This window comes from Phoxinus phoxinus, assembly GCF_949152265.1.
Source record: "Phoxinus phoxinus genome assembly, chromosome: 14".
Taxonomy (NCBI): domain Eukaryota; kingdom Metazoa; phylum Chordata; class Actinopteri; order Cypriniformes; family Leuciscidae; genus Phoxinus; species Phoxinus phoxinus.
Window position 1 is genome coordinate 7,418,508 of NC_136889.1, and position 26,787 is coordinate 7,445,294.

The following is a 26,787-nucleotide window of genomic DNA, read 5'->3' on the forward strand; positions in this document are numbered from 1 at the left end:
ATTTTATTCAGCAAGGACACATTCAATTGTTTAAAAACTCCTTAAGTGTCACCGGCCCACCGGTGGGCCCAAATTCATTACATATTTAAAATAGTAATATCCTATACTAAACCTAAACTAATATTGACAAACTATATATCATTTGAAAGCTTACAATCTCTAGTTTTCATATTTGGTGACTGATTTTCAAAATATATTACAGAGGAGCCGTAATTTATCAATTTGCAACAATAATATTTTCATACTCCTAAGGTGTTCAGTCCTTTATTTTGAAATAGTGATGAACATGAAAAATCATGAAAAAAATGGTAGAAACCTCAGTTTGTTTTCATGCCAAGAGTTCAAAAGATAGCATTTGTTCAATTATTTTAGAAAAAAAGGTCTGAAAATGTTTTAGAAATAAAGAAAAACCATATATGGAAATACAGGCGCCCTTATATGGGCAGTAATGTCAACTAGTGAAAAAGTGTGGTACTGCGCTCAAACAAAATCTTACTGAAAGCTCATTTTTTGAGATATCAACCTAAAATTTAAAACACAACTTGTTCAGATTTTTGTCTTTGATTTTTGTGCAGTTTTAGAGTCACCAGGGTTTTGAAAAAATATATTTTATATAAAATATGAATTATTATTTTTTTATTTTTTTTATTTTCATAAACTCAAACTTCTATAACTTTTTTTCTGTTACACTTTCTTAATTTATTTAACTTCTACAAAAATCTGCAAATTTTCTTCTTTAAAACAAGACCAATCTTACATCCATATTCCAAAGCATTCTTGAGTTACAAACATTTAAGTTCGGAAAGTGCATTTTCATGTATATTCAAAAAAAGGGGGGTGACACTTAAAGGGTTAAAAGTGACAATAAAGACATTTACAATAGTCACTTGTTTTCTATTCATCAAAGAATCTCTCCAAAAATGTATCTCAGTTTCCACCAAAATATTAAGTAGCACAGCTGTTTTGACCATTGATAATAATAAGAAATGTTTCATAAGCACCAATATTAGAATGAAATCTGAAGGATCATGTGACACTGAAGACTGGAGTAATGATGCTGAAAATCCAGCTTTACCATCACAGGAATTTGAGTTGAGTTGAGTTTTTGTGAGAATACTCTCAATCATTGATCGATATATTAGAGTCTGCGAGCTAATATTAAAACTTCTCAGTTTCCTGAGGAGACCCAAGCGTTGTCGTGCTTTTTTATGAATGTACTCTACATTACTTTCAAAATGAAGTTTCTCATCACTAATTGTACCTAAGTATTTAAAATTCAAATCCTGCTCTACAGTTTTTTTTCTTTATGACAACTGGTTTATATCCAGAGGCGGTATCTACTCTTCTCAAATAATTTCTCAGACATACAGTAGCTCTTTTGTCTTTTCAATATTAAGATATAAGAAACTCCTCTCAAACCAACAAATAATACTGTCAATGTACTCAAAGTATGAGGAGCAGTTAATTTCTTTCTGACAGGAGACCAATACCATATTATCGGCATATTTTATAAGGGTAATGTCCCCAATACTTTTTTTCCGTATACATCAATGAATTGAAGTGCAATGATGATAACCTTTATCATCATTGCACTTCAATTCATTGATGTATACGTAAAAAAAGTATTGGGGACATTACACATCCCTGCGGTACCCCAGTATCTAAAACCAAACAGTCTGACATGACATTATTATTAATACAGACTCGCTGAGATCGGCCTTTTAAAAACTCCTTAATCCATAAAATCATCCAACTACTAACACCTAAATCATAGAGGCGCTTTAAAAGAAGATAAGGTTGGACAGTATTAAAAGCAGATGAGAAATCCATGAAGAGTATTCGAATATAGGAATTTGAATTATCTAGATGATTTTGAACCTTATTTAAAAGAGTGAGAGAGGCATCGCATCCACAGTGCTCCTATTGGCCCGATAGGCAAATTGCAGGGGGTCTATGGATGTCTCGATTTGAGATAGCAGTTCCTTACACACTATGCGCTCCATACATTTACAGAGAATAGATGTGAGTGCGATTGGGCGAAAGTCTTTGAGAGATTTTGCATTAGGTATTTTCGGCACCGGGATGACAATGGAATTCTTCCAGGCTAATGGTACAAAACCATTGTCCAGGAAGATTTGAAAAAACCTTGTACACACATGTCCAAGTTGAGCTACACATTCTTTCAAGACTTTCTCCTTCAGGCCATCTGGGCCAGATGCCTTATGCGCTTTTCTTTCTTTCTTTCTTTCTTTCTTTCTTTCTTTCTTTCTTTCTTTCTTTCTTTCTTTCTTTCTTTCTTTCTTTCTTTCTGTTTTCTTTTTCTTTACACAAAGCTGGAGTAGGATAAAGTTTTTATTTTTTAAATACACACTTAATATGCAAAAGTGCAAAAAGGCAAACATCATAAAATTAAAAATAAAAACAAGGGAATTAAATGCTTTATTTCCTCCTACATGAGATCCCTGAACATATGTGTCATTTTCCCATGTGCACAGATATGTCATCACAAACCCGCCTTATGAGTTTGAGCTGGTGCCCACGGACCTGATATTCTGTCTGATGCAGTTCGACCACAACGCGGGCCAGTCACGAACAAGCCTGTCCCACTCCTCCCATTCCTCTCATTCATCCAGCAAGAAGAGTTCGTCTGTTCACTCCATCCCTGCCACGAACCGACAGAACCGCAGCAGCAAAGCACGTGAAGCCCGTGACAAACAGAAGTAAGTTGGCCTTTATTTCTCTTTTTAACCCAGTAGGAGTGTGTATGTGTGCGTTTAGTGGTTTTAGCACACTTCGTACAAAAAGGACGTGTGTGTGTGTGTGTGTGTGCGTGCGTTTGTACCCAGCGTTTGTTGTTCTGTTTGTGAGTTTGCTTCATTGTAATGTGCATGTGGCCCTTGCCTTGACCACACACTGAGCTCTATGACCATTTGATCATCGCCACATCGCCAGGACCTGCATATCGCTGCTGCACTTGTACAGACACAATCACAATGTTAACAATATGAATGATTAATAATGGTATGAAATTTGCAGGTCCCATGCAGACCTCTAGAAATGTTTAGTTAATATTCATTATTACGCTTAATTGTGTGTAGTTAATATGGATTATTTCGAGTGAGGAAACGGCATTAATTCATGTCTTGCCTTTCTGTTTGTCCAATCATTGTTGTGTGTTTGTGTGTGTGAGAACTGCAAATTGCATCATCATGTTTTTATTCTGTGTTAGTGGCTTATTTTTAGTTATGCTCTAGTGATTTTATTTTAATGTTCCAGGTAGGGTATAGAGCCATTATCATAGCATAAATAGTTTCACACCATCCCTACATGCCTTGCAGGTGCAGAAACACTTCTGGTGTGTATTTCTCGTGGCATTTTGGATCATTTAATTGTGGATCATTTAAAATGTACTGTTTAAAAATCTTTATCATCTACATATACAGTCTTTGTGAAGCTGTTGTTGAGACTTATCTCTCACCAAAATGGAGGAGCTGCAAGGCATTATGGGATGCTGTAAAACCCTGCATTGATTTCAGTGCCTGTTACGATGCGTGCCTAAAAGTTGTAATTCAACAAGATTTAGAGTTTGTAATATATTCCCCCTGTGAGATAAAAAAAATTTTTTTTTTAGATCCATTGTTCTCGTTAATACTATCTACAAAAATTAAATACTTTTTAAAAGTATTTTAAATAGTTTGTAAATCTTAATTACTGAATTTATATTTGAAGTAGCATTTTAGATTTTTTTTTTTAAGAATCATTCGCCATTAGCGTAAAATAAAGATGGTTATGATTTTTTTTTTTAAATTTACATTTAAATTGTTAACCAGACTAAAAATGTAGACATATGATGTAAGTTATTCTGTTACTCTGTAAAACTTACATAGACCACTTTTTTTTCTAAAGTGCAACAAGGATGAATAGAATGGGCCCAGGTATGCAAGTTAATGATTCTGCATGATACAGCACCTGTTGTGGGATCTTTTAATCATAACTTTGTCCTTTGTGGAGAACTGTTATGAGAGGGGATTTTGATTTTACTTTCCAAGAAAATCATGCCTACTTTTCACCTTTGCTTTCTAACTGAAAGCAAATGGCTGCTGCTACTGCCTAACTCTTGTCATGCTCAGGACCATCCCAGCATTGCATGCGGTTGACTATCATCCTCTCTCTATACCTCCGTCCATCTGATAGGTTCCAGTGATCTTTCTCAGTAGTCCCCTTGACTTATTTCAGTTCCTCTTGTTCATTTACCTCTCATTAGGTTTTCTTTCTTTCTTTCTCTAAGACAAACTGCATTGTGTGAGAGGTCAGTGTGTCTGCACATTGTTTCTCCAGGTAGTTAATCAAAATGTATTTGTTTGTTACGTCATCCAATTCAAAAATGGTATTTGGAAAATACACATATAATATAATCTGAATCATTTTCAAAGCCGTTCAAATAAATCAGATTAATAATAGTTACATAAAATGCTTAATATATGTAAATATAACTAGTTAATTTTAAAACTAGTTAAAAACTTAACTAAACTAGTTAAGTTTTTTTATTAAAGGTAACATTTTTTTATTCAAATTCATTGCAAAGATTCACAACATAAACATTTATTTTATATAATATTTGTTAAAAATGCATTATCTATTGATAGTGCTGATAGTAGATATTTCTTTTGATTTTAAATGTGAATAAATATTGTGTAAAATACATGTCATTAAATATATATATATATATATATATTTTTTTTTTTTTTTTACAAAAATTATCAATCTGCAATCTCCAGATATTGGTTGATTAACCTGTCTTGACAATATTGTTAAGGATGCATTGGTGGCTTTTGTCATATTTGCAGCTTTGCTACATTCCTAATAACATCTTTTAATGGGAGTAAGATTACTATACTGTACAACCTCAAAAACATAGATTTGGTCCATTAAAAGTTCCCGACTCAAACCAGGCGAAAGTGGTTTCACGTTCCGCTCTCAGTCTAAATTCACCTCAAATATCCGTGTGAGAGGGGAACCATGATGAGAGTCCCTGTGCTGCTGAAATTGGCTCTTTTAACCCTTGCGGAGCCACAGGATGTCTCGAGGCGATGTAAGTTCCAGCATCAGTAGTAAACTCAGGGGAACGGAGCGAGGTGGCTGACTCCTTGCACCACCTCAGGCACAGCTCCACTTACATCAAACGACTCCGCCGTGACACTCTTCCCCCCGTGGCCCGTCGCAGCCTGACATTCCAAGGTGTGCAGCACATTTCAAGTTGGAGGAATAGTTGGAAATGTTGGAGTGCTGGAACATGACACTGCCTTGGAGAATGTGAATATGATGAGGACAGATGGTGGCCCTGCGCGTGGCTTAAGTCCTTGTAGAAAACATTTCAGAATAAAACACCTAATTTCAAAGACCAGATCACGTGAAAACTGGTACGTGGTACACGGCTTGATAGAGTCATTCCTTTTGGCTACACTACACCCTTGTTTGAGGGCTGTAAATGCTTATACCGTACATTTTGCTGCCTGATGAAATCAGTAATAGGTCCAACAATGTGTGTTTCACCCTGTGTCTTTCTGAATGTGAATTAAAGTTCATGTATAGAGAGAGAAAGAGAGCGTGGTATTCTTTTCTTTTCCTTTTTCTTTTTAAAGAGAGATGCATGACCCTGCTTTAAAGATCTGATATTAACACTGTTTCTCTCGCCTTCTGCTTCTCTCCCGCCTGGCTGTCTCACAGAAAAGAGATGGTTTACAGATGAAGCAGAAAATGCATACCCAAGGAACATTCAAATCAAGCCCATGAGCACTCACATGGCCAACCAAGTCAATCAGTACAAATCCACTAGCAGTCTGATTCCACCTATTCGAGAAGTTGAAGATGAATGCTGAACGAATCCCCGGCCTTTACCATCACAGAGGGACTTGGGTCATCCTGCTGTAAAAGATGAGCGCTAATCGCGAAACGATGACTGTTGATGATGGAGACACATTGTCCTTCCCTTGTTCGACTCAAGGGTCTGAAGCGATCGAGAACTGGAAAGGACTTCTTATGTGTATACCTTTAATGTTACTTCCATACTTTTATATATATGTATACATAGTGATGTACATAATGACAATCAAGTAAGGATTGTACAGCCCCCTAGCACTTTTTGAAATTATGTTAACAGGCAAACAAAAGAAGAAAACAAATAGTACTTCCTGTGATTCTTTGCAATATCTCACCTCTGCCGTGACCTGACTCCATGCAGAGGGTGCTATAATGGAGGATGAGGGTCACTGTCGTTCACTTCATCCAAACACTACCCAAAGATTAGCCCCGCCGTATCTGTCGTCCATTTCATTTTGCACTACCGCGTAATAACTCAAGCACTGCTCACAGAAGAGTCAAAGCTTACCCTCGGTTCTCCTCTGAGTTTGGGCTGAAGAAGTCACAGGCTGAGGCTGTTAAACGAATGGCTTTGTTCAAGGAAACGGGCGTTTGCGTGACTGTATTCATGCATGGTGTGTGCCGAAAGCTGCCTGAACGTTTGGCTCAGGAAAGGATGCCCATTTGCATCCCTACAGACGGAAATGTTTGCTGTACCTAATGCAAATGGTCGTCCCCAACGTAGCTCTTCGGAATTGGCAATACATTGAGGATATGCACTACTTCTGTTGATGTCTTTCCATCTTACATGACTGTTGATGTGGGAAACTGTCTGTGATCGAGGCTTATAACATGTTTGTTTGCGTCTGCGGCTCTGCTATTAATACAACTGAATGAAACACTACTGTCACCTGCTGATAATTCAACAATGATTGAGCTTTTATGCTGAAATAAAAACATATACAATTGAAAATGCCACATATTGCGAAAAGTGGGCATCATTGGTTCCTCCTTTGGGTGTAGCCACTGCCTGACACAGGGTTGGCACAGGGGCTGAAAAGTGCTTGGATGTTCCCTGTGACCAACTGTGATGCCTTAAACTCTAGACCGAATGCATAAGCTCAATCATAATGTTCAATTATCAGTCAAAGTTGTAACTTGTGGATGATTCTTGCTGTGGACTGAATGCATTTGAACGTCACTCACTTCTATCAAGGCTACACAACTAAGTTGTACAGTACCTTTAAAGTAGAACGTATACTGATACATATGCTTCACAGACCTTCGAACTTTGCTTCAAGTGCTCTGTCAGATTTATACATAAGTACATACTTATTTTTTATCCATGAGCGTAATCATTTTGTACTTATTTTTATACATATCAGAGAACTTTATTTCTAAATGTATCTTAAAGATATCGTAATAGCTACAGTGCACAGCAGTTCAGTTTTACCCCTGACAACACCACATATCACATACTATCAACTGGGACACGTCAAACATCTGTAACCCGAGTCAAAACGGTACAGTTTCAGCTTTCCATCTGGAGCGCTCTTTGATTCTCACATGGGCTGCTTTGAAGGACTTTGAGCTCTACTACTAAAACAGCATATATGCTTTCATTTTCATAAGCTAACAGAGATGAAAACCCATATTGAATGACTGATGACACTTTTCTGTAATTCCAGGTAAAGTGATGTTGATCCTCAGACAGACATGAACTCAGAGATGTGCATGAGGAGGGGCTCTGCTCTTTCTGTAATGAGGGTAGAGTTATAGTGATATTAGCCATGTTTGGCCTAAATTAGGTCTCGGTAGAGAGAAGAGCATGCTGAAGTACTTGTGCAACCGTAATGTGATCAGATCAGCAGTGAGCTAATAGCCATATGATTGTAGATGCAAGAAAAGAGACATTAGCACATGTCCATCCATTGAGTAAAATAATATAAATCTGGTGTATAAATTCTGCCCGTTCTAGTCCACATTTATTTTCTCAAGTAAAAGGATCTCAGCTTTATTGTTTGTCTATTGGACAATTAGGCTTGGTCCTGAAGTGATTTTCTGAATTGTGATTACATTGGTGTTACACTTTGTAGCAAGTAGATTTCTTAATAAATGAATAAAAAAATAATAATACTAATGTGAGTAAACTGTATGTATAATTGGATTGTCAACATACTTGCTAGCCTGAGAAAAAAAAGGAATCCATTGGAGTTAAATGTCCTATTTTTTTTTTCTTCTTCTATGTAAGGTCCTTTTCCTGTTATGAAACTACAAAGGCAGATGGCACAGTAAAGACAGCAGGTTTCATTTGATGAGAAAAGTGTAGATGCACGTTGAGGGAAGCAGAAAGCAAACTAGCTCTTTCTTCTTGAGGATTATTAACCATCAGGTTTTAACATTCCATTTTGTCATCAGCATTTCAATCCATTACAATCACATATAGTCAAACCCGGTTGTTTGTTTACAGACCTTTTTCTTTCTTTCAACACACATACTCAGGTAGCAATCCTGATGACAAAGCTACAAAATAAAGCTGGCTTACATTTTCTCGTGTTACCTTTTGTAGTATGAGGTGATACTGATATTTTCTTCTCCACTGCAACAAATGTGCAATGTTTTAGTATCATGCAATTTATTTGTACATCTTGTGAAGATACTACAGTGTACACATATCTCAGTTTCTACAGTGCCATGAAATGTATCTGTCTACCAGCATCAGTCAGTCATTGGTTTGTAAACAGTGGATGAATATTGTGGCATCTAATACTGGCATGGAGAACATCCAAGCCACCCTTGCCTCCATGCCAGGACAGTGCCAGGCAGTGCAGGACAAAACCCAAAGGAGGAACGCTGTAAGACCCACTAGAGCGAAAAGTGGCATTCAAACAGGCATATGACATATGTGCCTATACAAGCTGCTGGAATCCTAGCACCTTGGTTAATGATACTGTAAAAGTAAAAAAAAAGGGGACGCAATGGCTGAAGGATGTTGGGTAGAACTGACTATAATGTTTAGTTCGATCACCTGTCATTGTATTCAAGAGTGTTTTTATTAAAGTAACATATAAAGCAACCTTACTGATGTGCTATGTAATACACAACTGTCATATTTTGGCTATTTTATTCTACTGTAAAGGACAGATTTAAGTTTTAGAAACTGTATAAAGAAAATACACTGTAACAGAATAAATACTTGGAGGGGAATTAAGTCTTAACATGCTGAACTTGCATATGGATTACTGTTTTGTTGCTGTCTTTTCTTCCACTTCAATAAATAATCAAAACATCCATATATACATGTAATTATTGGCATATTCATTACAGGATAAAGGAGTTTCTCCATAGCGGAATATGACTACCAGACGTGAAGAAGTTGATGGTGCTGAAGCTGATCTACCTGACTCTTGTCAAATATAACCTGCTGATAAACATACTGTCTTGTACATACAAACAAAAGTTTGTACATAAATTGTACATGGTTTCTTTTTGTATTTTCTCAATTAAAATTGATGTATTTGTGTTCTACGGGTGACTGGTATATTGCGTCATTACTTGATTTACACTCGAAATTAGGCAATCTATCATTGACAAATGGACATTGTTACAGTCCAAAAATATGTGGTGGTAGTGTAGGAAACGGGGTGTACTGGATGCAGAGAACACACCTTTTCCCAAACATCTGCTAACATTTTATAAAAAGTGCTTACAATGATGGATAACGCCTCTCACAATTTAATTACGGCACATATCGCCTTCATAAGAATGTGAGGATTTCAATTCCAAGTCATTTTATACCTACAAAGACACACCTTACAAAACGTGTGCCGCTCAATCTATGTTTATGAAAAAACTATGAGTGTTATCAAACCTTTTATTAGTATGATCTTACGTGCCTTGTCTTTTCTAAACTAAAGATTTGAGCTCGACCCACCAAGCCAAAATAAAGAGGAGGAAGCAGAACAGATGTTGGCTGCGCTCCTGATTTGTAGGCTGATAAGGGTGGCACCCTGTAGGTTTAAATTTATGGCTTGTTAGTAAGGACTGGCCCCTTTGTGAGATGTTTTCAAAATGATTGATTTACAATAAAGTGGCTCCCTGTGTGTGCACGCAAGCTGAACTGATTCAGATCGATTCGAGTGAAATTGATTGATCAGCCATTTAACTTGGCAGTATGTTTACTGAACGAAACCATGCAAGACTTATTCTCCCAATATCTTGCAATAAAACAGAAACAAGCCACATTCACAACCAAAACTATACTGCTTCTAACCACTCCATATTTTGTTTATCTAAAATATATTAATAAATGGCAATAAAATAATCAGCTCCCACTTGGGTACAAACATACAGTTCTTAGTGTTATTTGCGCTTATGTATAAAGCGGGTCCAAAATGTCTGACCTGGGTTTGTTGTATGCTAGCCTACTGCATTAACAGCTGTACTTTTTTTTTAAAGCATTACAAACCAACAGTAAGGACCAATGATTTGTAATATAAGCTCACTCCTGTCCGTTTGACCTCTCTCCATCTCCCTTGCCTGCTCCCAAGCCCTCATCTCTTTGCCGAGACAAAGCACTCTTGTTTTCAGCTCACAAATCATCCCGCCATGGACACTTCATGCTGTCCTTTGGATAATTGTGGATGAAAACAGCCCCCTACAATCTCACCTTGGGATGTAGTGGCCCCATCATGCTGCTTATTAACGATTTTACACGGTGAGTCACGGCTCCAGGCCTGTCAGTACGCCAGTAATATTTACTGTCTGACACATGGGCTGTGGGGGGAGATTGGGAAGGAGGCGGAGGGGTGGAGGGCGGACGGGCTGATTACACTCATCCACCTGACAGCGTCCTCATCCCTGAATCCTTCCCCAAATATACTCATAAGAACATCTCGGGTGCCGCCGTAAGGCTGCTTATTACGAATTAAAGCATAACGCACACGTTATTGAAATGCAGAGAGGTGGTCGGAGTTTCGTCTCATCAGGGCTGAAGCTTCAACAATCAAAGTCGACGAGGTCGGGCGTAGGTGGGTATTTTCCCACATGAATACATTCGAGTGGCCATTATGGGCCATTTAGCAAATCAATAGGTGCTAAAATCAAAAACAATTTTCTGGGTGGATTGTCAGTGGAGTAAATGAAAGTGAGAAATTTCTAATATTGAACACTTAACAATCAATGTGTTGCACACTTGATGGGGTTTGTTTTCAACATGACAATTTTTTTTTTCTCCTGGCGAGAATCCCACTATTATTCGTCAAAGTCACCCCTCGGATCGGATATTGACTCAAAACGCCGTCTCTCCAGGAGTCCTTCGCGTGTCTCGGACAGACAGCAGTCAGAGGAGGAGTAGCTATCACCGTGGCAACACCCCCCCCCCCCCATCCATGGCGACCCCCCTCGAGTCACATTCGACATCATCTTTAGGAGCCCTCCAAGGCCCCGGCTTGGCCGTGATAATAGTTTCCATGACGATGCAGCATGCTCAGTGCATCAGTGCCAGCTCAGATAAACAGTGATCCTTTACAAAAACAAGAAGGTCATTACGGCAGCTTGTCAAATCAATGCCGAGAGTGTCCCGGCTGATTAAGCCATCCTCTCTCAGCTCTGACACCGTGTCAATAGTGCCGCGCCGTCTGAGCACGGCCAGATGATTGGAGTGAAATGCCCATCAGTCAGAGAGCTGAGCCGGACTAATGATTCCCTGTGCTGCCTATTAGAGCTACATGACAACTCAATCCTGCACTAGAGAGAGAGAGAGAGAGAGAAGAGCAGAGCGAAAGGAAAACAGTGACCTTGTTGCATTATTTGAAGCTGAATTAAATTGGCAGCAGCAGTTAATCTTTACCTGAGGCGATTAACAGAATTTAAGAGGAACAACAAAAGCAAGGCGCATTTGCCATTTTTGCTTTCTCTAACTGACATTTTGATTTCCTTCTCCATCCATTCTTCTGGAAGATGATGATTTATCATTAAGGGAACAGGAGAGAGGGGAGGATCCTCTACATCATAAATCGCTAGCATAAAATATGCTCTCGGTTCGCTCTTTTAATTTGTTTTAGCGTGTGTCTCTCCCTGGCCCTGTGGTGAGATTTGTGTAAGCCTCATCCAATTGACTTATCCATTTTGTCAGCTGGGATTCATCCCCCTGTGCCCTGCTGGTTACTGCAATGCTGAGCTGGTGGAGTCGACTGGTGGTCTGTGCAAATGTGTGGGATCAGATAGCTGGAATCGCACGGCATTAAGCTCTCTCGCTTGGGAGCTGCCTAATTGCTTAGTGTTAATAGAGCGCACTTATACTCACTAATCTTGATTTACTTTTTATCAGACAAGAAGACTGAGATTGAGCATGCACACAAAAGTCAATGATCTCCCGGATTATTGAAAAAGAAGTCTCGAAGAACAATTATTTCACTTCAGGCACACATTTTTAGCTGAAGTGGTATATTTGACCAGTCTGATCTTAAATATGGGTCGTTGACCGAAAGTATAACACGTCAACTTTCCAAAAGTATTCCATTTTGGTCCTTATTTTATCATTAATAAGCATAAATAAATATGACCTCATATTAAATGACATAATACATGGAATTATTAAAGGTAAGGTATAGGCAATTTTCAGAGAGGCTGCAACAGCGAGCTAGCTTTGAAAGCATAAGATCCCACCCTCCCTTCAGAGCGTCTCCAAAGACATGCCTCCTTCAACACATGAACACGTACAGCAGGGAGCAAACAAAAGCATCACGGGAGACGGCGTTTAACTACCTCATGTCTCAAAGCACATAACATTACAATAATAATGAACAAACAACTTAAAGAGCACTGACCTGTACCACCTGACTGCTGCAGATTCATTTCTCCATTGATAGTGTTGCCATTGAAACATATAAATTCGAGTCACGAACCGCTCCAAATATAACGTCAAAGGTTTCTATCTCTTCCAAATTACAGTAGTTGTGGCGTGAACGCAGCATAAGCGAGTGCTTTTGGTTCAAGAGGAACTGTAAAAGGTGGCTGATGTTTCCGTTTGCGGTGTTCAGTGACTGACATATATTTGACTGACAACTCCACATAGCATGAAACGCACTGATGATGTGTGATGTCTGCGCGGAGGTATGGAAATACATACGTTGACAGGCAGACGTCGTATCATTGCATTCGGATTGAATTCAATGTTTGGACGAACATTTTATGGTCATACGCCTTCCACAGACGATATATATCCATATATATTTAGACCACTTAGTGATTGCTATCAGGATGTGAAGAGAACCGGCATAACAAATCGCCTATCCTGCCTTTAAAGGAAATAATTGTAGAATACAAATCATGTTGTTATCTCACCACTGGACCATATAAAATGAACTGGAACAAAACAGGACAACAATGTAGTTATAATGGTGTAGAACTTTTTCTAAATGATGAAAAGTTGAAGCACTTTTCATTATCCATTCATATAAATTTTAAAATATATTAAAATCTTTGTTAAATAAAAAAAGGGAAAATAAATGTCATGTAAATGCAAATAATGTACCTATATATTTATAATTGTATAAATAGACGGCATTTTTAGTTGACATATGTAATCATTTTTAATTACTTCAATAGATGAATTTGTCACAAATGTATACATATGACAATTAAAAGGCTAGAAAACAACAACAAAAAAAATATTATTTTGTTGTTGAAATGTAATGTTTTAACACTGATTCAGTGTGAGATGAAAATGGCATTATTTGTGATTTACCTGTCAATGGAACTAATAAAACAACATGTTACAAGTCATGGCCAAACATCCACATGCTTGAGAGTTTTCACATGAAATTACACTCAGAAGTTATTATGCTCAAAACAAATTAATGTTGATGATGGGTATAAATAAAGCCATGCCGTTATTTACACGCCTGGCCTATCATTTGCTAATATTACAAGATTTCTCTCAGCATGAAGACTGGGAGGAAAATCATGACTAATTTAACATGACATCAAAAATCGCCTCTCCTCTCAACAAATGTTTGTTGGCAATGGTCAATCAAGCTCTTTCTCCACATGCATTAGTCTGCCTGTCTACATGTGAAACGGCAGCGAGAAAACAAATCCACAGGGAGTAATGTAATTGTCTTGTAGAGCAAGCTTTCCTGAACACAAAACACAATCTGAAGAGAAAATGTGTAAGCCGTGCGTGTGCTTCCAATTCTCTCCCTACCAGCGCTGTGTCATTAATAATATGTTATTGAGAAAACACAAACACACACACTTCAGCATGGATAGAAATCCATTATCTTGATTTCTCTCTGCAGCTTCAACCCTGTAACGTGTGATATTTACAACAATAATATTAATTGTCACTGCATGCATGAAGATAAATGAGAGGAAATATCATGTCATAAGTAGTTAAACATGAGTAAAGAAAAAAAAAGAAAGTCTGATCAAAATTACTCTACCATAAAATTAAAGTCAGTTCACCTTTACAGTGTTGACAGGTGGGATGACTTTGAGCTGTCTCCATGAAAATGCCTTATTTTTCTACACTATTGGATGCCCCACAAGAACTTAAAAATGTTATAAAAAAGAAAAAGAAAAAAAGATTGTTCTTAAGATTTTATAAAAAAAAATTATATAAGAAAAACTAAAACACTTTATCCTAAAGGTTACCCTAAATTCTCCAAGATCATGCTTTACCATTGCATCCTTCACCAGCAGGCAATATGTGCCAATATGCATGCCAGTATGTTGTTAATAAAACAAACGACAAATAACATATATACTGTATGTTTCACACTCTACAGATTTTTCATTTCATATAATATAATCCACACCGTTAATTATTATTATGTTTGAGTAGATAATTTCATGAACATTACATTACACACCTAAAAAAAGTCTAGACTGTGTGAAAATCTGGTGGATAGGGCAAATCATGCACATCACTGCTTTTGAGTAATCTTCCCTCCTAGTCCTGCTATGAAAATGTAAGAAAATGCCAATATTTCCACCACCGTCTTATGAATGCTTGGAATTTCAAGTCAAGCATATAAAATAACAGCTTTAGGCCTAAAAAAAGGCTTTAACAAAGGGTAAACCAATAGGCCTGAGGAATTAAGACAAAGGTTGAAGTACAATATAGATTTTGTTTATCATTGAAAATATACATGATATGAAAACTCTTATTAACTGTTAAATCAAACCTTTAGCTATTGCTTCGACCTCATCAGTCGCGTAACAGGTAAAGGACGAGTCTCAATACCAGTTACATAAAAAATAATACGTTTTTTTTTTTAACAGGGGTTTTAACTTTTTCCCCGCCAGCGGATTTTTGTGTGTGTAAAAGTTGCCAGCCACTGCCAGCATTTTTTTAATTTTTTACATGGCCCCCATAATAATTTTTTTTTATGAATAATCTGAACATGCATTATGCATGACTACAACATGCATTCGCAATGCTTTTATCGCTTGTTTCTGCTCCTTTTTTTGTTTGTGTTTTGATCTGGAGATTCTCTACTCTTTCAGAAGATGTGTAATAGCTCCCCCTAACAAATAAGAGTGAAAACATGGAAAGTCAGAAAATTAGGTCAATGGAGGGGAAAGAGTTAACTTCAGGGACAGACAAGTCCAAAATAACAAACAAAACAAACCTTTTGTTAACCTCTAAATTTCCTGAAAGAAAAGTAAAGAACATTAGACAAAACTCAACTTCTATACCCCCTATATCAAAAACAGAGCGAAAAAAGTGAATATACAAAATAAATGGCGTCTCACCTCCACCTCACATCCCTTACGTTGTCAAAACTATATACAATAATATTTGCAAAAGTTATAAGTACAAGTTAATAGCAAACTCAATCCAAATCAGTATTCAAGTTGTAGTAAATCAAGTGTTATTTATACGTTATTTATTTAAGCATGAAATAAACATGAATTACCAGATAACATCATATTTAACAAATAACATTGCATTTAAGTCATTTCTCCCACCGTGGTCGATATTAAAAATCAGTGCGACATACTTTGCAAAATGCGTGGGCATTGTTGATATGGCTTCGAGATATGAAATTAAATTCCTCCGTCCAGCTGTTGTTAAATTTACATGTTGTTTTTTCTTCTCCTCCCATTTCTACCAGTGATGCTTGAGTCAGCTTCCCGTGTACCTGCGCAGGTATCTTCAGCACAACTGGGTTGTAGGTTGCCAGCTTGAGGTCACAAATGGGTTGAAATTTATATGATATGTCGATTGTGTGAGTATAGGGTATGTTTTATACAAGATCTGGCAACTGGACAACCTTGGAATAATATATTGATGTGATTATTTATGTAACGAGATTTGGGAAATACAAATTACTGGAGTTTCCTGGGAGAAATAACAAAACGGGAGGGGGGCGAGATGGGTGTGAAAAACGGGAGTGTTGACAGGTATGGACTCAAGGTCAAGCAAAACGGTGAACAATACAAAAAATAGGCAGAACAACACTCAATGGCACAACAATGGCTGGGGTTTAGTATTTGGGGCGGTCCTTATATCTGGATATCTGGAGGAGAACCAATCACAGCCTCCAGCGAATTATCCTCAGAAACCATCGACCTTGAACACAAACATGCACAAGCTCATACATATACATAGAAACAATTGACACAGAATGGTACAAATGAAGAAATGACTCAAGCTCATAACACTATTAACCAGTGAAAACGCAACAACTAAAACAGATCTCACTTCAAATTTGACCATGGCAGCTATTTTACATATGAACCAACCGGAACCAAGAACAGCTTAATTTAGCATGTGACCAGCTTCGTACGATCATTCGCTGTACCCGAGCAAGGCCTATAGCTGTAGAGCACTGCAAATAAGGGCCAGCGGCACATAGTATACAGTGCAGTTTTAGCTCACCTTCAAGCTGTAAAGCTGATTTACAGCCACATGTTATTATTTAGCATTATTCATCTTGCTGTCGGTTGCACATTGGAGGTTAATAGAAATGCCAGCATGTTCACTGATTTACTTAGTAAAATTTTCATCCCAAGGTTGGGTCTGAGTGATTGGACACTGACTGAGGAAGGAGGGGGATCATGCATTATGTAGAGGTGGCTGATGTGACCTTGAGCCATCACGGCCCGGGATATATATTACAGCTGCGGCCATCTTTCCCAGACCCAAGATCCATCTGACGTAGTTAACAGGGTTTTACACAACATTACTGACGCTTTGCATGAGTTGAGCTCCTTTTATTTGGTCATTCATTTCAAGAGTGGTTTAACAACAACGGATGGGACGCCGTTTACAACATCCCCACCACCATTTGATTCGCCTCAGACAGACAATTAATAATCACAAAACCACTGATACAGTGAGAAAGTGGAAGCCATAACCATTTATTATGTGCTCACTAGGACAGTAATAGTGTTGATGGACTTCCATGAATTCCACTGTTAATCAGGCATACAGTATATCTGTCATTTAACATGCACAAGACAAAATATAGACAAATATTAAATAGCCTGTCATCTGGAAACATGACCGATTGCGATTGCATGATTGATGTAAATATTTGAATAGCATTCTCTTCGAGAGGATGTTTGGCATGTGTAGTTTTTTTTGCAGTAATTTATGTATTCTGGGAAACATTTGCTTTGACTTCCGAGATCAGGTGGACCAGCATTTTCCCACAGTAGAAGGTGGTGCTGGATCAATACGCTGCATGTTAGTAAGGCTTTGGCAACCTTTAACATAAGCCAAATTGATTTATCTAATGCCCTCCATATTTTGAAATTACATTAGCGTGTAATCTTGTCTAGGACCCGACCATGACATTTACAAAACACACACACACACACAGAATTCTAATAGTTTTCGATATTTAAAAAAACAAAGCAGAAAAAAACAGTATTTTTTCTACACTTGAAAGTACGGGTCATTGTCTCTCGAGATGTTTAAAGAGAAATAATTATGTTGGAAATGATGGTGAAGCTTGCCGATAGAGGAAATGATAAGGGAACACCATTCTCTTTTTAAAGCGCAGGGTCCATTCGAATATAATTGGTAGAGGAATTATTTATGACATTAATTGCCACATTATCGACTGCCTGTCAACTCGCGTGGCAGTTCGTCCATCTTTCTTACCGGCGCTCGCGAGCTCAGCCTAAAGCAGACTGACAAGCTAATTACACCATCTTCCCCTTCCATGACAAATGCTACTCATCTGAAACCGCGCCGGAAATAAAGCTCTTTCTCTCCCCGCCTGCCCTTTTCCCTCTCCCGTCTGCCCGGGCTAATATCTCCTCGTGTCTGTCGTAAAAGATGGAGCCGTGAGCTTTTGGAGAGCGATCTGCTCCCCGTCTCACCTCTCACTCATTCGGCTGGCATGCGCTATCAGCGCACAGCTGTCAATCACCGATACTATGCGCGCAGCACGCATACTCATTTGCATTCGCCGACGTCAGTCATTCTGAGAGAGTAGCCTAATAACTGATGACTACAGATGATTTCCCGCGCAGCTTTGACGGGCATCCGTGCTGACTGTTGGATAGCAGGGGTGTGCTGCTCTGATACAGCCCTGGGCTTTTTGATGAAGCTCAGGGAACTGCACATACAACACGGATTTTGCATTTCTCGTTACTATTGTGATAGCTGTTAAATGTCATTTCTGAGCCATTCATATCAGAGAATGATCGTTTTCAACCAGAACACTCCTCCCATCTTTCATTGGTTTTCTCAAAACAGTCAGTGGTGTCACATATCTTACGGCATTTAACTGGTTTATTACTGTACTCCTTAAATCAAGATACAGCTAGAATCTAAATGTAGCTGTTATTACTGTGTTATTACTGTGTTATTACTATGAATAATAGCTTTGGTCAATAGTGTGCACAGTTTCAAAGAGTGTAAACCTCCTTTCGTTGTGTGAACATCACGTGAAACGGAGATGATCTTTTCATTCAGTCGATGCTGATTTCGGTCCCCTTCCCTTCGGGTCTCTTACCCAGGAGTGTTTCCCGAAGCCCTGCCTGAAGCCAGTCCCAGGTCAGAGCCTACATGTTGCTCTCGACTTCTCACACCTTAATTAGTCCCCGCCGCGCGCCTTTCCTATCTCTCTCTCGAACACGTGTGTGTGTGTCAGCATATGTCTTCCCGCTGCACTTCCGCCCGCCTTCTAATGCTGTTTATATTTGCGGAGCTGCTTGAGATGAGGCCCTGACGAGGATGGGAACTGACACTCACCAAACTCGGTATGTCCCCAAGCCAGCTCCAGCGGCTCGGGTGCTGTCAATTCTGGCTACATCAGCGGCAGTGGCTCAATGGCAGCGTCTCTGACACATGTCACAAAGTTTTAAATGTCTGTTCTTTTCATGGGGATGGTTGGGTGAGCCAGCCGGGGAAGAGATGACATTTTCTGTGGTGGTGGTGGGGGGGACTTGTTGTGGCTCCTTCTTGCTGCCTCCACCAGCTGTCAGTGCCACTTTTCTCAAAACATATCACAACACCGACAAATAAACCTTGTCATTTAGAAACGCCCGCACTAGTGACCATGCTCTCCAGCGGTACGACAGGAGCGACGCACAAGCATAGTCTCATAAGGCCGAAGACACAAATGTACTGTATAAACACACACACACACACACATTTAGTAGAATATTCCCATTGCATCGTGTCCCTCTCAGACACAGAACGCACACACTTGGACCGACATGTGCGTAAGGCACAGACGCACACAACCTGTGACCCACAGTCAAACCCACACAGCCAGTGCACACGAAATCATTTCGCTGGGCTATCTTTGACCTTTCCCTGTGTGCTGCACATTGCCGAGCGCTGCTCCGGGTACACATGCTTTCTTTCACATCTAAAGCCATGTCTCTCAGTTGCCAGGCTAATTTGGATGGCATACTTGGGAGGCCGTTTAACACACGGCAATTAAGCAAGATGGTGCCAGGCAAAATTATGCCATTAATAATGAATGCTTACAAGAAAAGCAAAGATGAAACAACAATAAGATCCAGTCATTTAGAAATAATAATAATAATATACACGTATATAATAATTGAAAGAACACTAGATTTTCCCCCAAACAATTTTATTTATTGCTAAAGACAGTGATTAACACAGGAATTTTTAATCAAAAAGGTAAACAAAAAGTAGCTTCATTTTCCATCATCCTATATTACATACAATACAATATTTCTAGTACACACAGTAAGACTATAGAATTATGCATAGTTTACCGTTTTTTTTTGTTTGTTTTTTGCAGTTCACTTAAATAGTCTTGCAGTGAGCAAAATATTTTTTTTGAAAAGTACAAAAAACTGCATAGTATGTTGAATCAATATGAAGTCATAAAAACAATATGTATACTCATTTTTTTGTAATCATAAAATGTTCCAGTAGTTTTAGATGGTAGAGCATGTCATACTGAGGGACATTGTTTGACATATAAAGAGAATCTATACAACAATCAAACTAATCTCAAATCTTACATCAATAATATTGAATTCTACTGTATTCTAAAATAATTATATATTTTAAATCACATCTTTAAACAAGTAACAGCTAATCGTTTTCATTTCCACAATCACTTGGTTAAATATAAACTTGTTATTTTGTTTGCAGAGGATCTTTGGCTAGTTTTACTGTATATAAACTTCAGCGCAAGAACTGAGCTTTACATGTGGAATGTAATATTTAAGAAAGAAAGAAAGAGAAAGAAAGAAAGAAAGAAAGAAAGAAAGAAAGAAAGAAAGAAAGAAAGAAAGAAAGAAAGAAAGAAAGAAAGAAAGAAAGAAAGAAAGAGTGAGACACAAGAGGCAGCAAAATAAATGGGAGAAACATAAAACATTTATCATCCTCACTGCATCTTATGGAGTTGATGTTTCAAATATTTGCCCACTGCTAGTAAAGTCTGTTGCCAAACACAGCAAAGGCCATTATGGATTTTTTTTTAATTGATTTAAAAAAAAAAAAAAACATTCCAAAGAAAGGAAAATGAAATCATTAAAATAACGTGAGTATATGCCCAAAACTGCATGAGGAAACAATCAAAAAGACTGGAGAAAGTTGTTGACTCCCCCCTCATATACACGCACACACACGCACACACACACACACACACACACACACACACACACACACACACACACACACACACACACACACACACACACACACACACACACACACACACACACACACACACACACACACACACACACACACACACACACACACACACACACACACACACACACACACACACACACACACACACACACACACACACACACACACACACACACACACACACACACACACACACACACACATCCACCTCCTCCATTTTCACTGCCAGAGCTGCTGTCTTTCTTTGCTCTCTCCCTCCAGAGAAAGAATGAAATAAAGCAAAGCTCATTACCTCTTTCTTTCACAGCTCCTCCAGGCTCCGGCTCTGCAACAACTGCCCCCGCAACACACAAACTTCACACACGACATGCACATGCACCTCACAAACACGCAAACATACACATGCCACAGAGTCAAGAGTCTGGGAGGGCCTCAGTTTCTGACACGACTCATGCTGAAAACTGGAAAATACAGCTTTGGATCATTAACACATAACATAGATTCATATATGATCCAAAGCTTTATTGATTGTTAAAACTTGTATTAAAGATGTGTGTGTGTGTGTATATATATATATATATATATAAACAAACAGGTAAAAAAAAACTTGTTTCTCTGTATATAAAAAAAAAAACAGGAAAATATGTTATTAAACCCTCGATCATGCCTTTTATTTTTAAAGCTTAAAAAGGGCAATTAATTTAAACAAAATTAAATGTTGTGTTTATCTTTAGCCTTTTTTTATTTTTGCTCTTATTTGGAGGAACAAAAGAATCCAAACTGACATTACGCCTACAGTAATGTACGGAAAATGACATGGTGACAAACCATGTAATAAGCTTTACTTTTAATGGCAGATCAAGTGTAAAACATCAACAAAAGAGACACTTTCTCCCCGATGTTTCTCTTTAACTTTAGCTTTGACTTTGAGAGGAGCTCATCCTGGGCTTCCGTGTGGGCAGCCTGAAGCCTCAGGTGGGACCTTTGACCCGGGGAGAGCAGCAGTTGGACCAGGCAATCCATCATAGAGCCGCGGCTGTCAGGACGAGCACTCAGCCGCGTGTGTGTCTGTCACCGTGGCATAGCGGGGCTGCTTAAAGGCAATCATGTCAATCTGGATGGCACTGCTCAGACGGAGCGAGAGCGATGGGAGGTGGCAGGGAAGGCACACTCAGCAGACGGCACTAGAGGGCTGTGTTTGGCTGCTTAAAATGTGTGTGGCAACATGTATATTTATAATAATATGCGCAGGATATCTTTGTAAAGCCCCCTCGCGTGTCTATCCACTGACCCGTCTGTCAGTCAAAGCTGGTCATTGCGGATGAATCGATTGCCCTCTGAGTGCTTCCCGTAGTAGACATAACGGCACTTGGTGAAAACTCCTGAAAGTGAGAGAGAAGAGCATGTCAAAATGACATTTAACAACAACATCAATGTCAAAACAACTCTGTGGTGTATCTATGAGATGATGTCCTCATGTCCTGTCTGGAGAAATTTTGGAGAAAGCACAAAAATACACATAACTATCAGGTTGATATTTAAATATACCTTCTAAGTGAATGATAACTGATTATGAAGGACTTACGTAACATGATAAATGTTTCATTAAGTCCAAAGTATACTTTGACGCAATGTTGGTCATCAGGAGAGTCCGCAGACATCTACACACACCGCGCAGACTTCAACAAGGCAAATAAAGGGTGTTCAACAGCGCATGCGCAAGATGAGTGTTGAGACAGAAGAGTCCACTAAGTGGCAATACACAGTTGTGATGTGCAGTAATCCAAGAAAGAGTGACACAAAACAAAGCAGTATAACCCTACTTTACTTATGAAAGTAACATGTGACTCTGTAAGTCAGTAAAGGTAACCTTTACTCTGAATTAACCCATCCAAGATACTGTATGCATTAGAAGTAGAGAGTAGTGAACACACGCCGCAAACCGTAAACACCCCCCCGGAGCAGTGGGCAGTCATTTTGTGGCACCCGGGGAGCAATTGGGGGTTACACTAGGTGCCTTGCTCAAGTGCACCTCAGTCATTTCCTGTCGGCATTGAGAATTGAACCTGCAACCTTCGGGTTACCAGTCTGAGGGCTTTTCCAAATACCCACACTTGCGGTCTTGGCCACTTGTGAGTGCGTGACAGGAAGTAAGTGCGCAAGACTGTCCCATGTCTAAAAAATGCCAAAGCATAGTGCACTAAATGCACACTAAACCCACACTATCTTGAATAACGCATCGGAGCGGTATTCGAGGCTAAGGGTATCCCATCATGCATTGGGTTCAGGAATAATCTCCTTTTCCCGAAATCACGAGATAGTGAGGAACACATTCCACTGTAAGCTAAATTAATTCGATATTACATGTAATTTGGTAGTAAAACAACTTGTTAAAGTGTCGTTTTATTGGTGCAAAGATGAGTACGCTATGTGTATTTTGTACAACAGTTGCAACTGCTTTTCATCACTTATTTAGCGGCACCACACTTTTAAATCGTCTCTTCTGTTAGCCTACATAGGGACTACTGTACTGACCAGACAGTTAGAAGTTTATTGTAAAAGTGGTATTGAAAATCAAAATAAACCTCTGTAAACTAATTTTTGCAAAACTATAAGTGTGTCCCATCGGGTAATTAAATGTTCTACACACTCTTGCAGTCTTCATGCCTACTTGAACACTTGGGCCAAATACTGGGAATACGTCATGCAAGTAGACAAGTGGTCAAGTGCAAAGACCGCAAGTGTGGGTATTTGGAAAGGACCTGACTCTCTAACCATCACAACTGCATTTCTGAGCGCTCCTTTGATTATCTGTCCCATGGCCTTTAACATTGTTGCCTGTTTTTCAGATTTGCCCTGTTTGCCGGTCTCTTGGATTACCCTGTTTGCCTGAGTTCCTGCCTTGGATTGTTTGCATGCGTTTTGAACTTTTGCCTGTTTTGGATTACATTTTTGGATTACCCTTTAATAAACTACTGCAACCCTTGCGTCTTCCGAGCAATTCATGACACTCATGCTAAGCTTCAAATTTTGGTCATCAATACACTTCTGCTAGTTGTTTATTTTATTGCAATATTTTGAGCGTTTTATATTTAATTGACATACATCTGTCCGTTGACAGACAGATACAGTAGTTACAGTAGTAGATAGATAGATTGATTGACAGACAGACATAATACAAGCAGATCAGCAATAAAGGGATTTTTTATGATTTAGACACAAATCAATACTTTTGAAAAGCATGTGTATTATGATTATGAATCTGTGAACCAAAAATATGTTACAGTTCTCTGTTACCATTTATCCATCAGAAAACGTTTGTCAGTAAAGTACACACACTACTGCAAATATAAAACCCAGAATCCGTCTCCAGAATCTGTCATTTCTCACTCAAATTTCTGGCATGAAAGGTGTGTCGAGGGAGACAGTGCATCCGTCTAAAGTCTGAGAACACTAGAGAGACAACATTTAGCCTGAGGGCATTGTCTAGACAATAACAAGCCAAGAGATTGCTTTCTTCAGAAAGAGAGAGAGATAGAGAGTGAGAGAGAGAGAGAGAGAGAGAGAGGGATGAAACTGTTATGGTGTAGACCACTGAGCTCACTATACTGATCCAATGTTTGATTACATGACCATTTGCTTCACTCATTGTCCATCATACTGTACATTGTCCAGTCACTCTGAAGGTGTGTGAGAGAGACACTGTGACAGGCCCTTAAAGGAGCATTAACACTCCTACAAGGCAAGAGCGCAGATGTTTAACACAGATGACTATTTTAATATGATACACTGTGTGAACTACTGAAGCCCTAAACCGCAATATAAAAAAAAAATCCGTAAAAAAACAAAAACAAAAAACAGAATACAGTCGAAATATTTCGGGAATAAAGTTGAAATATTTCGAGATTAACGTTGAAACATTACGAGAATAAAGTCGTAATATTTTAAGAATAAAGTCTAAATTACGAGAATACAGTCTTCCGTAGAAGTTATTATTATTTTATTTTTTTAAGTAAATAAATGCCTTGGACATGGATCTAATATACTGCGCCAGAATAGACTTTACAGGCGAAAACACTTTTCAGACTGGATGGAGTTAGCCAGCTTTATATCTGAGGAAATCATGGGATCCAGCCAAATGACTGGATACAGAATGATGCCCTTAAAATGTATCCAGAAAGGATTTACGGTGAAGAGGGAGACAGTGCGGTTACTGTTTAGTGTTCTCGACCCAGATGGCGTTGCCTATAGACGAGCACGAAGAGGTACCACAATCCTGGTCCAAACTTTATGGTAATGACATTAGTGGTTTTACCCGCAACGCCACCATATACCTTGTGCAATGCCATCAAACTACATTTACCCTAATGTGTAAACGTTGACATAAAGAGGTATAGTAGTACTAAGCCTACCTGATGGATGGTGAAAGTTTGCGTCCTCCTGTTGAACTGATCCTACACTGGCGGCTGGCGCAGGACTGCAGAAGTGTTTCACGATTCCTCAATAGGCTACGTTTGTAATTTTGACTTTAATCTCGAACTTACTACGACTTTCTTCTCATAATGTTTCGACTGTAATCTCTTAATCCGTAATCTTCATTCTCTTATTTTTATTTTTACGGTGCGGTTCAGGGCTTCCGTAGTGAACCTACCACTCACTCCTGTAGATCCTTTAGAAGTCCATTCATTCATTCATTAAAACAAATAAACACTGACACACACACACACACACACACACACACACACTGGTTCACTATCTGTGTGGGGACACTCCATAGACGTAATTGTTTTTATATTGTACAAACGGTATATTCTATCCCCTTTCACACCCTACCCATCACACAAAACATTGGACATTGCTAAGGATCTTTGGTTTGGTTGCTAGGGCATTGCTAGGGATGTCTGGATGGCCCTTCTGTTGTTAGATGATTGCTAGGACCTTGCTTGACAGTTGCTGAGGTGGTTTTGGTGGTTTCTGAGCAGCCCTAAAGATGTTACTAGACAGGATGTTAGAGGTGTTGCTATGGTGCTTAATCAACAAAACTCATCATCAAGCAGTGATTAATGGGAAATTAGCAAAGATTAATCTGGCTACACCACATACTTTCTCCTTCTAAGCATTGAGACAGGTCATCATAACTCATTGAGCGTGCAAGTGTCCGTTCCCTTATCTCACACATCAACAATATGTGTCCTGGCAAACCATATGCCAGTGTTAGGAACAAGACCGCAGCGTTTGTATTGTTTACATCTTTTTGCTTTGCTGAAAATGCTAGTTGACTGTGAGGCCTATAGGTGATGTGTCGAGACAGCCCAGTCTGAGTGTGTTAAAGACAGGATCGTTCTGACATGCTGGCGAGAGAAAGAGAGAGAGAAATAGAGCCGCTTGATGGATGTGGCAGTCTGCAGCTAGGTGTCAGCGCTTTAGTAAATGAGGCAAGGACAAGTGGCATTAATGCTGTCAATGATCTCCTGACAGGAAAACAGATACCGCGCTCGCCGCCGTTTTTAAATAGACATCAAGTGCATTAATGACAAAAAAGGGCAGGCTTCAAACAAAGCGTGTGAGTGATGGGCGAGCAGCGGCAGCGCTCCGAGCGTGCCACTAACATAATCCGAAAAGACACTGTCAGAGCCGGAGAGAGACGGGCCCCGGAATCGCACGTACTGACAGTGAACAGAGATGAGGACAGAGATACTGGTGCCATATTAGTGCCAAGCATATTCCAACACCAGTCTGGATCCTAACCAAATCTGACACTTTCCTTCTCCCGTCGCTTCAAAGTAGCCGCTCCTCCCCTCTTCCTCTCCTCTCCT

At 39.0% G+C, this 26,787-nt stretch overlaps 2 protein-coding genes across 5 annotated transcripts in view; one reads left to right on the top strand and one right to left on the bottom strand.

Moving 5' to 3' along the window:
• The window catches only part of kcnma1a (potassium large conductance calcium-activated channel, subfamily M, alpha member 1a), a 176,066-nt gene extending 166,679 nt beyond the window's left edge, over positions 1-9,387 (top strand). For all 3 annotated transcript variants that reach the window (XM_079635398.1, XM_079635399.1, XM_079635400.1), the window contains 3 exons: positions 2,496-2,720; positions 3,907-3,935; positions 5,728-9,387. In XM_079635398.1, coding sequence (XP_079491524.1) covers positions 2,496-2,720; positions 3,907-3,935; positions 5,728-5,879 — 406 coding nt within the window. In that variant the 3' untranslated portion in view covers positions 5,880-9,387. The remainder of the gene's footprint in view (positions 1-2,495; positions 2,721-3,906; positions 3,936-5,727) is intronic.
• A 10,537-nt stretch (positions 9,388-19,924) lies between these two features.
• The window catches only part of lrmda (leucine rich melanocyte differentiation associated), a 253,183-nt gene continuing 246,320 nt past the window's right edge, over positions 19,925-26,787 (bottom strand). For both annotated transcript variants that reach the window (XM_079635402.1, XM_079635401.1), the window contains one exon: positions 19,925-22,353. In XM_079635402.1, coding sequence (XP_079491528.1) covers positions 22,270-22,353 — 84 coding nt within the window. In that variant the 3' untranslated portion in view covers positions 19,925-22,269. The remainder of the gene's footprint in view (positions 22,354-26,787) is intronic.